The sequence below is a fragment of the Palaemon carinicauda genome, chromosome 34 (assembly GCF_036898095.1).
Source record: "Palaemon carinicauda isolate YSFRI2023 chromosome 34, ASM3689809v2, whole genome shotgun sequence".
NCBI classification, from domain to species: Eukaryota; Metazoa; Arthropoda; class Malacostraca; order Decapoda; family Palaemonidae; genus Palaemon; species Palaemon carinicauda.
The window spans coordinates 44,578,793-44,591,292 of NC_090758.1; the positions used below are offsets into that span (position 1 = coordinate 44,578,793).

At 33.4% G+C, this 12,500-nt stretch overlaps 3 protein-coding genes across 23 annotated transcripts in view; 2 read left to right on the plus strand and 1 right to left on the minus strand.

Moving 5' to 3' along the window:
- The window catches only part of LOC137627133 (tyrosine-protein phosphatase 10D-like), a 591,968-nt gene that overhangs the window by 106,555 nt on the left and 472,913 nt on the right, over window positions 1-12,500 (plus strand). The window lies entirely within an intron of this gene.
- The window catches only part of LOC137627128 (uncharacterized), a 296,405-nt gene that overhangs the window by 62,566 nt on the left and 221,339 nt on the right, over window positions 1-12,500 (plus strand). The gene's annotated exons all lie outside the window — the stretch shown is intronic.
- The window catches only part of LOC137627132 (tyrosine-protein phosphatase 10D-like), a 14,556-nt gene continuing 13,811 nt past the window's right edge, over window positions 11,756-12,500 (minus strand). Inside the window, exon 4 of one of the 3 annotated variants that reach the window (XM_068358197.1) lies at window positions 11,756-12,452. In XM_068358197.1, coding sequence (XP_068214298.1) covers window positions 12,427-12,452 — 26 coding nt within the window. In that variant the 3' untranslated portion in view covers window positions 11,756-12,426. The remainder of the gene's footprint in view (window positions 12,453-12,500) is intronic. The other 2 variants (XM_068358196.1, XR_011041136.1) reach the window with 2 other exon arrangements.

A 12,500-nucleotide genomic window follows, 5' to 3' on the forward strand; every position in this document is an offset into this window, starting at 1 on the left:
AGGCGTACCGTAAGAAATTTAGAAGTTTGAAAAGGAATGAGAGCGGTACTTATCCCATTATATCCCATTGTCCTCATTTGAGGACACCTAATGAATAATAATTTTATAAAGAACATATTTCATAAATCATTAAAAAGATAATTAAAAGCAAAAATTTAACGAATTATCAACCGTTTTATATAGAAATTACGATCCATTGATGTATATTTAGATATTTTCTTGAGGTCTACTTTCGGTGAAAAATCAGGCTTCAGACATACCACCATTCAAACGTAAAAAGCGAATACAAAGTAGGCCCTTATTGATTAAATATATATCGATATTAATTCTTAAAGGCTTCATATATCATAATAATCATATTTAAAATCATTCCCATTGTCATACAGCGAGCCAGAAATGTTTCAAATATCCTGTCCTCGAATGAGGACACTGGGATAATTCCATATAAACAAGTGACGTTACAAGTCCAGACAAGATTTCTGCAGTTGTTCAAGTTTCAACGCGGAAAGGAGTAGACGTCTGCTTACTTAGCCAAATTAGCCGAGCAAACGATCATTTCAGCACAGATCATTATAGACAACACATCAAGAAGCTGTATATGGATATTCACAAAGGTCAGTACCCTATTATGTTTTAATGAATTATTCTTGTTTTGTTTTTTTCATGAGTTTCATAGTTTTTTTTCTAGTTTTTTGTTGTATCTGCTTTAATTATCATTTTTAGTGTTGTTTTTTAATTTAATTACCTACTTAACTACCGATCTATGTTGAAAACTCAATAAATTATTTTTTATATGAACTACTTTTTTTATATAATTTCCAATTTTATGTCATGCACCGAACATCCACTCTACCTATTTCATCATATTAATTCATAAAAAACTGGTTCTTTATTTTCATAATCAGAAAGTTCATATATATATATATATATATATATATATATATATATATATATATATATATATATATATATACATATATATATATATATATATATATATATATATATATATATATATATATATATATATATATATATATATATACTGGAATGGAATCATAGATCTTATATCTTATATCATGTTTTCGTTATTACAGATGTCGAAGAAACACTCCACACTTACAGTTGAGGAAGCAATCAATATCCTGTTTCAGGATGAGGAAGATGATGAAATCGAAAATGCTGATGTCATTATTATACCGCCTGACGTAGTGAAGACATAATAGAGGAAGTTTCTGTTCAGGATGCTCCTGGTTCCTTAGAAGTTCAAGTGAACCAACAGCCAATTGAAAACCCTACTAAAGACAGAGGGGCATCTGCTAAATCTTCTAGGAAAAAACCAAAATTTTGTAGTACTGAACCCATCTGAAACATAAATTCTTGAATACAGCAAAGTCAATGAGCGTTCAGAACAGTATAAGGAAAACTTGCAAGAAATAAAAGAGAGCTTTCATAATCTATATCCTCTGGAACTATTTGAGAAACTGATGTCTCATGGCATATATGACCACATTTTGAAAGAGACAGTACGTTATGCAAGTTCTTATAGAAATAAATGTGAGTTTACATTAGGTATTGATGAACTGAAAACCGTCATTGGTATATTGCTATTCTCGGGACATCACAAAGTCCCCTCAGAACGTGATTTTTCAAGCGAAGAAGATCTTGGAGTCCCTATTATTCAGAAAACAATGTGAAGAAACTGTTTTCAGCTGTTGAAAAGCATTATCCATTTTTGCAACAACGATTAAGCCAAGGACAATACACACGACAGAGGGTTCAGAATTACGTCATTATTTTCACTAGTCAAGGACTCATTTCAACAATTTGGAGTATTTGAAGAATGCATATCTGTTGATGAAATGATTGTGAAGTATTATGGTCACAATCCTCTAAAGCAGTTTATGAGAGGAAAACCTATCAGGTTTGGATACAAACTCTGAGCTCTATGTGGCGTTTCAGGTTCCTGTTACAATTTTGATTTGTATTGTGGGAAGAGTTCCATGGATGAAGGCAACGATGATCTGTTACTTGGAACAAAGATTGTTTTGAAGATGTTAGAAGCAGTAAAAGTCTCAAATGCTCATTCTGTTTTCTTTGACAATTTTTTTTACTGGATATGATTTGTTAGTTCATCTTAGGAACCTTGGTTATCAAGCCACTGGTACAATGAGGGAAAACAGACTTATTAAGTGCCCTCTGAGACCAGCAAAAATTATGAAGAAAGAGAAAAGGGGATCCTATGACTATATGTTTTATACAAATGAAGAAATCCTTTCAGTGAAATGGTCAGACAATAAGTGTGTATGCGTTGCGACAAACTACGATACTATTGAGCCTGTGAAAAAGGTAAATCGATGGTTGAGTGATGTAAAAATAAAAGGTGATGTTCCTCAACCAAATGTTCTGAACAACTAACTATAATGCCTACATGGGAGGTGTCAATCCCCATGATTGGCTGGCTAGTAAATATGCAACATCTTTATGAAGAAAGAAATGGTACTGGCCTCTCTTCACTCGTGTACTAGATTTGATTGTGGTAAATGCATGGATCATTCATAAATTTTTGCATAGAGGAAAAGAGTAACTTAACTTAGTAAGCTTCAGAGGAGCAGTATGCGTACCATGTCTGAAGTTAGGTGAAGCAAATAGAAGAATAGGTAGAAAGAGCACAGCCACTAGCCCATCTACAAAACTTGATGATGTTTGGTACGATGGAAAGGACCACGTAATAGCCAAGAGGGAAAATCAGAGGTGATGCCGGAAGAAGTCTTGCTCCGGGAAGCCTAGGACCTATTGCAAAAAATGCAAAATAACACTTTGTTTCGAGTGTTTTGCTCCTTATCACAAGCAGTAAACAAAAAACGGTAACATGTTTCTTTTTTTGTTCAATTGTCTTTCTAAATATTATGCCTAGTAATTCAAGAAGGTAACTGTGTAATTTTAAAAATATTATAATGGTGAAAAATAATCAGATAGAGAATATAATTATATTTGATCAACCTAATTGAGAAAAGAATTATGATTTGAAGGTAGTATTACATTATCCCATTCTCCTCAATCGAGGACCGCCTATTATTACCAAATGTCATTATATCATCCCAGTGTCCTCTTTTGAGGACGGCTTACTGTGAGCTTACTGAAGGAAATAAAATGTTCTAACCACCTTATATGATGTCTTTTAATCCTAAACAATAATATGTTCTCAAAAAATCATGAAAATTTCCAGCCAAAAAAACTTGGGATATAATGGGTTATGTAAATTACGGAAAGAAGTTAGAAAGATCATTTAGTGATTGGTTAACTTCCGCTGAAGTAGATAGTTGTGATGATCTCAAAAACTTAGTTTTTTTAGAAAACTTCAAACATAACATATCTCCACACATTAAGCTATATATAGAAGATTAGCGTGAAAAGTCTTTTACAGATGCAACAAGGTTGGCCGATGAGTACAGTCTTACTCATAGTTTAGGTGATAGTAAGAAGAAAAATAATCAGTCTTCTAGTAAGATGCAACATAGCAAGAGTAGTTTTAGCAATAGTAATACAGGGAAGTATGATTATCATTATTATTGTTATACATGTGGAAACCCAGGGCATACTGCCAGGTTTTGTAAGAACAAATGGGAAGGTAGTAGTTCAGACATAATTTGTTATCAATGTAATAAGAAAGGGCATAAAGCAAGGAATTGTATGGCAGAGGAGAAAAATGTCAAGAAACCAGTCTCTAGTTAATAATCTTTTGTCAAGCAGAAATTACATTATGAAAGAAACTAGGAAATTTTACGGAGATTCTATGTCTGAAGGTGTAGTTTCTTCGCTTGAAGGAGGGCATTCGAGAGTTGTCTTGCTTAGGGAAACCGGAGTAGCCATTCCCCTTATTAGGAAAAGTGTGTGGCAAAAAGGTCAAAAACCATTATGAAAGAAAAAGTTATGTTATGTGGGTTTCTGAATACTTGCGTTGTTTGTCCTTTGTTGAAAATTAACTTGAAAAGTCAGGGAGTGTCAAGTGATGTAAAACTAGCAGTTGTAGACTATTTGCCAGTTGACGGCGTTGACATTATTGTCGGCAATGATTTAACTACATCCAGATACGTGAATCCTATTTTATTGAGGATCCAGAGCCTGAAAGGGTAGTAACTAGGTCAGGTTTAAATACAGATATTGACTAAGGTCATAATTTGTTCGAAGGTTCGAACGTGTGTGATGGAGGCGGTGAGGTTGATCTTAGCAAGTGTGGGGCTAAGACCGACTCCATCGATGTTGACAGTGTTAGACAAGATGATGATGTAGCCGTCTAAAGAAGTGACATAGACGTAGTTGATGTAGTGGATTCAAGTAATAGTTACTGCAATGTTTCAGGCACTAGAATTTTGAACAGAGATGAGCTAATTAAGTTACAGAGAGAGGATGAGACACTGTCTCGAATTTCAGAAAGTGAATTGGATGATGATCCCGATAATGTTTGTTAGGAGACCTTTTATTTAAAAGACGAAATTTTGTGTCGTTATGTTTGCTCCAAGTCAGTTAGCAAAGAGAGTAGAGAAAATTACTTTCAGAATTTAGAAAATTACAAGGAGAATTTAAGGAAACCTTGGAAATTAGCAATACAAAACGGGAGCAACAACCAAGGGGAAACTAAAAGAAGATATGATCTTAAGGCAAAGGAGAGAAATTTCCGTGTGGGAGATAAAGTCTTAGTATTAATTCAGAAAGAAGGTCCCTCATTATCTTATAAGTTCGAAGGTCCTTTTCCTATTTTAGGAAAAAGGGGCAATTTGAATTACTTATTAGATATGCTTAGACGTAGAGCTAAGTGGCTGAACATAAACTTGCTAAAGAAATACAACGAACGCCCAATGCCAGTAATATCTGTGTCGCAGCAAAATTTGTTTTGAGAAAAATTGTGATTTACTTGAGAATTTCAAGTTATTTAACTCTAGTCTAGAAGACTGTTGGTGTTTTGATTGATTTGATTTGTCAGTTAAAGTAAGCGAAGAAGTAATGTTAGTTTTATTTGTAAGTTTGTGAATAAACCCGTTGTGTTTTTTCGAGAGTTTCTTTTTATATTTATTTCCCATGTTTCAATGTTAGTTGATGTTATATAGATTTATTTTACTTATTCAAAGAGCCTGTAACTATTTTTAGATCGTAACAGAATTCAAGGTATCGCTCCTGAGTTGTGTGATATAGTGATTAAAAGGACAATGGAACATATATTTTCGAGATATCTTAATATTTGAATTTTCTCTTTCCTGCTTTGCATCAGCTGTAGAAATTGTGATTTAACTACTACCATGACAGGCTGAGGAGCTGATATGGATGACTTTTGCTGGAACACTTTGAACGAGAGACTTACTGATATTAAAGTATTTCTTGCTCGTTAAGCGCCCATCTACCTTGAGTAATTTACCAGGTCCAAAGGTCCACATACAACGCTACATAGCTTTGCTAATTATGGCACTTAATCACTGTAAATAGAGACTTTGTCATATAGATTTAAGCCTATTTGAATCAAGATTGAGAAAACATTTTGCATGAAATTGGTATGAACTCAGATTGGTCTCCAGGCAGTGAAAAGTCTCAAAATAAAGCAACTGACAACTATGTAACTATTCATAACTAGTAGTCAGGGTATTGACATGGGGAATAATTTTTTGCTTATGCCATCTGCAAATGTATTTTCCCGACAATATAGAGGAGAATACATTTTGGGAAAATAGGTATATAGTTTCATGACAAAATTTTGGAGAATTTTGTCGTTCAGAGACTAAAAAGGTTTGTTTTTTTATATGATTTTTCAATAAAGCAAATTTCTGATAGTTTTTGCTAAAATACAATAGCGTCCTCATTTATATCAATATAACAATTTTTTTTTTTACGAAATTATAAACTTAGATTGTGTTCAAAGTGCTATGAAGTCATTGGTATCTATTGTATCCATCACTTATTATCTATTGTGCAGGGTTGATACCTCAATTTCGTTACTTATCAATCTTCCAACAAAGAGAGCTACTTTAATCTACTGCTGCCATCTTTTACAAATCAACTAATAATGAATACGATTAGAAATATTTGCTAAAACACTAAGGGTTGTCAAATAATATTATATGATATCTTATCCTTAGATGTAAGGATTCCAGAAAACCTGAAATCAATCAATCAATATCTTACAGGCTATATCAAGAATACTCATTTAACTTATCTCCACACCCCCTATAACTGAATGTACTTCTTTATTTCCACAGTGTCATACTGGCTGGGGCAAGTGGTGGTGGAGAGGAGACGGCCCCCCACCCCCGCACCCAGGAGAATGTCTACCTGGTCCCACCTACGAAAAAGTAGTAATTGATATATATATAAATATATATATATATATATATATATATATATATATATATATATATATATATATATATATATATATATATATATATATATATATATATATATATATATATATATATATATATATATAGTTATATATATATATATATATATATATATATATATATATATATATATTATATATATATATATATATATATATATATATATATATATATATATATATAGTTATATATATATATATATATATATATATATATATATATATATATATATATATATATATATATATATATATATATATATACACACACATATATATATATATATATATACATATATATATATATATATATGTATATATATATATATATATATATATATATATATATATATATATATATGTGTGTGTGTGTGTATGTTGGAGCGAGTGTTTTGTATTTGCAGTGGATAATTGAGAGGTTAAATGATAGTAAAGAGTTGAAATATAGCAACTCTATTTGTACATTTTTTATGGTTTTTTAATCACAGACAGCCCTTTACTGTCTTTGACTCGCTAAGGTTGGAAAATGCTCCACCCATTTGATATTAGTATTAAGAAGAGCAACACATCTGTTTTGTCTTGGGAACACTAGAGACATCTGCCAATTGCCCTGCTTACGCTGCAGAAAGTTTTATTTTGGGAAAAAAGGACACTTTGCTAATCATTGCTATGGGAGCAAGAGTTGTGTGCTTAGTAAGGGTGTGTGAGAGGGTAAGACTGGCATCATTGGTGCAAGTAGAATAAGCAGCGGGTAAGAAAACATGCCGAAAAAGAAGTTAGCGGATGGAAGGTCTGAGCCATTAGGTGTTGGCGCTGGGTCGTGCTAACTAACGGCCGTGGATGTTATGGTCTCGAGTGGTAAAAATAATAAAAGTTGTAAATTAGAAGCTGTAGCAGTTACTAGAAATGAAGTATGTATTGTCTGGTCAATCCATGCAAGGAACCTGGGGATCGATGTAAAAAACTAAATAAAGCAAAAGAAAAAATAGCACACAGCAGAAGGTATAAAAAGTGTAATGGGGGTATAATCAGGTTAACATCAAAGGTACCAACATGTCAAAAGATGAGCGTATGTATTTTCCCAACGGGACACGGAAGTTTATTCTGTCATTAAGTCAGGAGAGTTTTTAGGGCTGGTAGATCCAAATTTCACAAAATACACCACTTTGATCAAAATTGTTGGCATAGGGGGCAGCAATGAGAGACGCAAAAAAAATGCCATACTCTCCTACATAGGAGAATGTCCCCTTTTTTCAAGCAATGGCTGCTGGAACATTTCTCGGGTACAACATTCAATGGGAATAGACGACCCTTTCCCATAACTAGTGGCAAATCCCACGCTTACCACATATCATTTACTGGAAACTCATCATAAGTTTGCACATTTTGATATGGTGTCAATTGTCTCGGGGCATACTTTTAAAACTACGGTCGATGCACTCTGGAATATACATCACTCGTGCACCAAATATAATTATTCTTGTTGCTATCATTATCATCATCTAAATGATAGTTAAACAAGTAAATGACAAATAAAGATGAACAAACACATTCAGAGAGAGAGAGAGAGAGAGAGAGAGAGAGAGAGAGAGAGAGAGAGAGAGAGAGATTTTCCTTATCCATCGTCTCAAGATTCAACTATGATTGAACAACTTTTGATATCTAAATGTGAATATGCCAAAAATAATGTGTGTAGGTTAATATCTGTGGGTTTGCATTATCATGACAAAACAAGACCAACAATTGTTATGACTGACTGGAGTAAAGAGTGAATGAGCTTTGTCGTATTACAGCAATCTATACTGATGTACGTTTATGTTGTCAGTGGGGTTAGAATCTAGCATTGTAGGGCAGCAGGCCCCTTTCAAAAATGAATTGATCTACGCCCCTATTGAGGGGGAGGTGGCGGCTGTGGTCTGGTCTCTGAAAAAGCTTGTCTTTTTTTGCTGGGTTGTCCTAACCTACTTCTGGTAACTGATCATCGCCCATCAATTAAGTTGTCAGGTTATTGGGAGGTGAAGTATATTGAGACTCCAAAATAGTTCCGCTTTAAAAAAAAAAAAAAAAAAAAAAACACTTTAGTAATATAAATTCACAGTCAAATACATGGCAGGTAAAATAAATACTGTCTACTCTGGCTGGGACATCAACAGTTACCTAGTTCTAAGGAGCAGTCGAATCAAAATCCTTATTTGTCTAGTCAGCAACAATCAAGTCCACATTCGGGCAAAAAAAAAAAAAAAAAAAAAAGCTCTTCCTTCAAAGGAGGAATTACGGCCTGAAAAGTAAAAAAAAAAAAAAATACGGACACTCATAGCTAACTATACTATCGTACTGTAATTAATGATGAAATTATGAACTGTATTTTATTTACAGTCACGACAAGTAAAGATACATAAAACTGTACTTACTGGTAAAAAAAAAAAAGAAACTTCCAAAGCTGGTCGGAAATAATTACAAAGTTAGATAATTAATTCAGCTTTCACAACACACTGACTCTAGCTGCAGTCAATTAAAAGAAGCATTTGCCCAAGACAACCTCAATTATATCAACAGTCTTTCTCACTGCAAACAATCATTAAATTAACTAACTCATCTCTCTCTCTCTCTCTCTCTCTCTCTCTCTCTCTCTCTCTCTCTCTCTCTCTCTCTCTCTCTAATACAATAAAAAAAAAATATAAAAATCTATCCTCTGCAACCCTAGTTGGAAAAGCAGGAAGCTGTAAGTCCCAGGGCTCCAATAGAGAAGAATATTCAAGTGAGGAAAAGAAACCAATAAACCAAAAGGGAAGTAATAAACAATGAAAATCAAATATTTTAAGAACAGTAACAATTTTAAATTAGATCTTTCATATATAAATGCTTAAAAGAAAGAGGAAAAAAATAAGAAGGAACCACGTTCCCTCGTGTACCCTAAAGTGCGAGATATCTAAGACAGTGGAACGTCATGGTACAGAGGCCATGATACCATCCAGGAATAGAGAACAATGGTGTCCTTCTCCCAGAAGAGCTGCTTACCGTAGCTAAAGAGTCATTTTTACCCTTACCAAGAGGAAATTAACCACTGAACAATTACACTCCAAAAGTTAACCCTTGAGCGAAGAAGAATTGTTTGTTAACCTCAGTGTTGTCAGATGTATGAGGGCAGAGGAAGATATAGAAAGAATAGGTCAGACTATTTAGTATATGTGTAGGCAAAGACAAAATGAATCGTATTCAGAGAGAAGGATCTAATGAAGTACTGTGTGTTCAGTCAAAGGACCCAATAACTCTTTAGAGGTAGTAACTTAACGAATGACTGGTGCCCTGGCCAAATTACTACCTATAATATCTTCTTCAAGATATTAAATCATAGTAAATGACGCATAAACTTCAGGGTCACAACGGGTGTAGTAATGGTCAGTCAAGACTGTCTTCTAACTCGTCACCCGTCCTATATATCGGGATCTTTTTTTTCTACAGAATTCGGGAGTGTACAGGATTAGCATTAGGCAACAGACCGCCACGCCAGGCTCCCACTCCCGAATCTTCCTGTAGGACTCAGGCCTGTCAGACGACTGGTGTCGAAGCAGTTATGAGAAATATCTAGAAATTCTTTGTTCTATAATACGATGAGGATTTCGAATTGCAGTATTATTATTTTACCCAGATATTCAATAGAAAAAGACAAACCTTTTTCATAAGTCTTGTAACACAATATACATAAATTTAATGTACATATATCAAATCCTACGGCCTATCAAAAAGTTTGAGTTCATTACTAACGGATTATCACAAATACAAAATTATTCTAGTAGACACTATTACAAATATAATAATCTCATTACAATCAACACAAAATACAATTTAGTAATACTAAATCCAAGTGAAAATTGTAAATAAACAAAGTCTATGAACAATCATAAATCAACATCAATAAAATCATTGTAAAGAAAACTAAAAGGTTTCTTCTTAACAGGTATCAAAATTCACAAATACTGATCTACCTATGCCTCCCATCAGCCAGGGTTTATCATCATCTTCCAAGACATGACTAAATAATACGTCAAATGGAAAGATGGACTTCAGTGAGACTTTAGGATAAGTTTCATTGGACTTTTCAACAACTTCACACACAGATGAAGAAAAGAGTTACATATGGACAATGTCTTATCATACAGATTTATACAAGATGATCTACCATTTTACCAGGTCTGACTGAAATCTTATCAACAGTCTATGAATAGTTGCTAAGTGGGATACATCCAATGGTGAGCAGACAGACAAACAGCTTTCCAAAGTCAGGATGGACTGAAATGTCCGGTCATGTACAACAGACAGATACACTGACAGGCTGACAAATGGAGGTTATCCTCTCCTGCACATCTGTAAAATGATCTATGCCTTTCAAAAAAGGTTTGGTTGAAAATGATTGAACAATGCAAGAATTAATATAACAAATGAAAAACTCCAGTTATACAGATTCTGTGTTATAATCTACCTTAACACCAGATTGGATCCAAATTACTTCTATGTTGAACACTTATAACGACAAGGTAAGCATAATAGGACAGGCAGATACACTAACTAATACATGGACAAATGGCAGGAAAAAGTATAATCTCTCTCGACAGTCTGTGGGGAACTAATTAACATTGAACTTGTGTGTATATAAGGAACTAGCTTTATCAATATGTTGAAACAAATGAGAAAGAATACCATAAATATATTTAAAGCTAAAGAAAGCGAAACTACTACAAACATTTAAGGCTTTTTAGCAACCTAAGCTGGAAATTATATTAACAGAAACGAGAAAAAAATGGAATACAGTGTAATGAAGTTAAAGCTCAATAAAGACTGAAACATTTCAAAGTACTGTAGAATAAGACTAGTATTTTAATTAGAAAGAATAAGATCTGTTTTCCGAAATCTTTTTTTTTTTTTTTTTTGGAATTCCAAGGTCAATAGAAAATACGAAAAAGTAAAATATATATTTGTAAAAGATGGGAATAAACCAATGAAATACCTGCTATACTTATTTTTTTAATCATTCATTGTATTACCATGCCTTCGTCACTTTGTTCATGTATGACCCATATGTCATTGAATTATTATTATTATTATTATTATTATTATTACTATCCAAGCTACAACCCTAGTTGGAAAAGCAAGATGCTATAAGCCCAGGGGCTCCAACAGGGAAAAATAGCTCAGCGAGGAAAGGAAATAAGGAAATAAATAAATGAAGAGAACAAATTAACAATAAATCATTCTAAAATAAGAAACGTCAAAACAGACATGTCATATAATAAACTATCAACAACATCAAAAACAAATATGTCATAAATAAACTATAAAAACACTATGTCTGCCTGGTCAACAAAAAAGCATTTGCTCCAACTTTGAACTTTTGAAGTTCTACTGATTCAACCACCCGATTAGGAAGATCATTCCACAACTTGGTCACAGCTGGAATAAAACTTCTAGAGTACTGCGTAGTATTGTGCCTCGTGATGGAGAAGGCCTGGCTATTAGAATTAACTGCCTGCCTAGTATTACGAACAGGATAGAATTGTCCAGGGAGATCTGAATGTAAAGGATGGTCAGAGTTGTGAAAAATTGACATATACTACCTGTTTCAATAGCCTTTGTTGTTTATTATTCATGCCTGTATGATTTATTGGTCATAAATTTGAATTTAGTTTTCTTTCCTTAGTCATTTAAAAGGCATGTCTACATTCAGTCACTAACCATGTGTGGTCATACCCATGTTACTTAACTCATACATATTTGATCACAGTTTTATACCTGCAGCATTTGGCTATTGTTCAATCTATTTCATTCTAAAACATGTATCATTCAACTGTCTTACTAGTATCACTAAATGTTATATCGGTACCAATTAGTTCATATACCTACATAATTTCCATGCAGTACTTGTATCAAATACTCTTCACATAGGTGTCATTCCTATTATAAAGAAGAGTATATTTTTCCTGCCGAGATGTGACATCACTCTTCCAAGATATGATGAACCCTGCAGGAATAGGCTGTAACTACTCAATGATAGGTGATGCTGGCTCTATTGACAGGCGAGAAAGATAAAAATAAACAAGGATTAAAATCCATG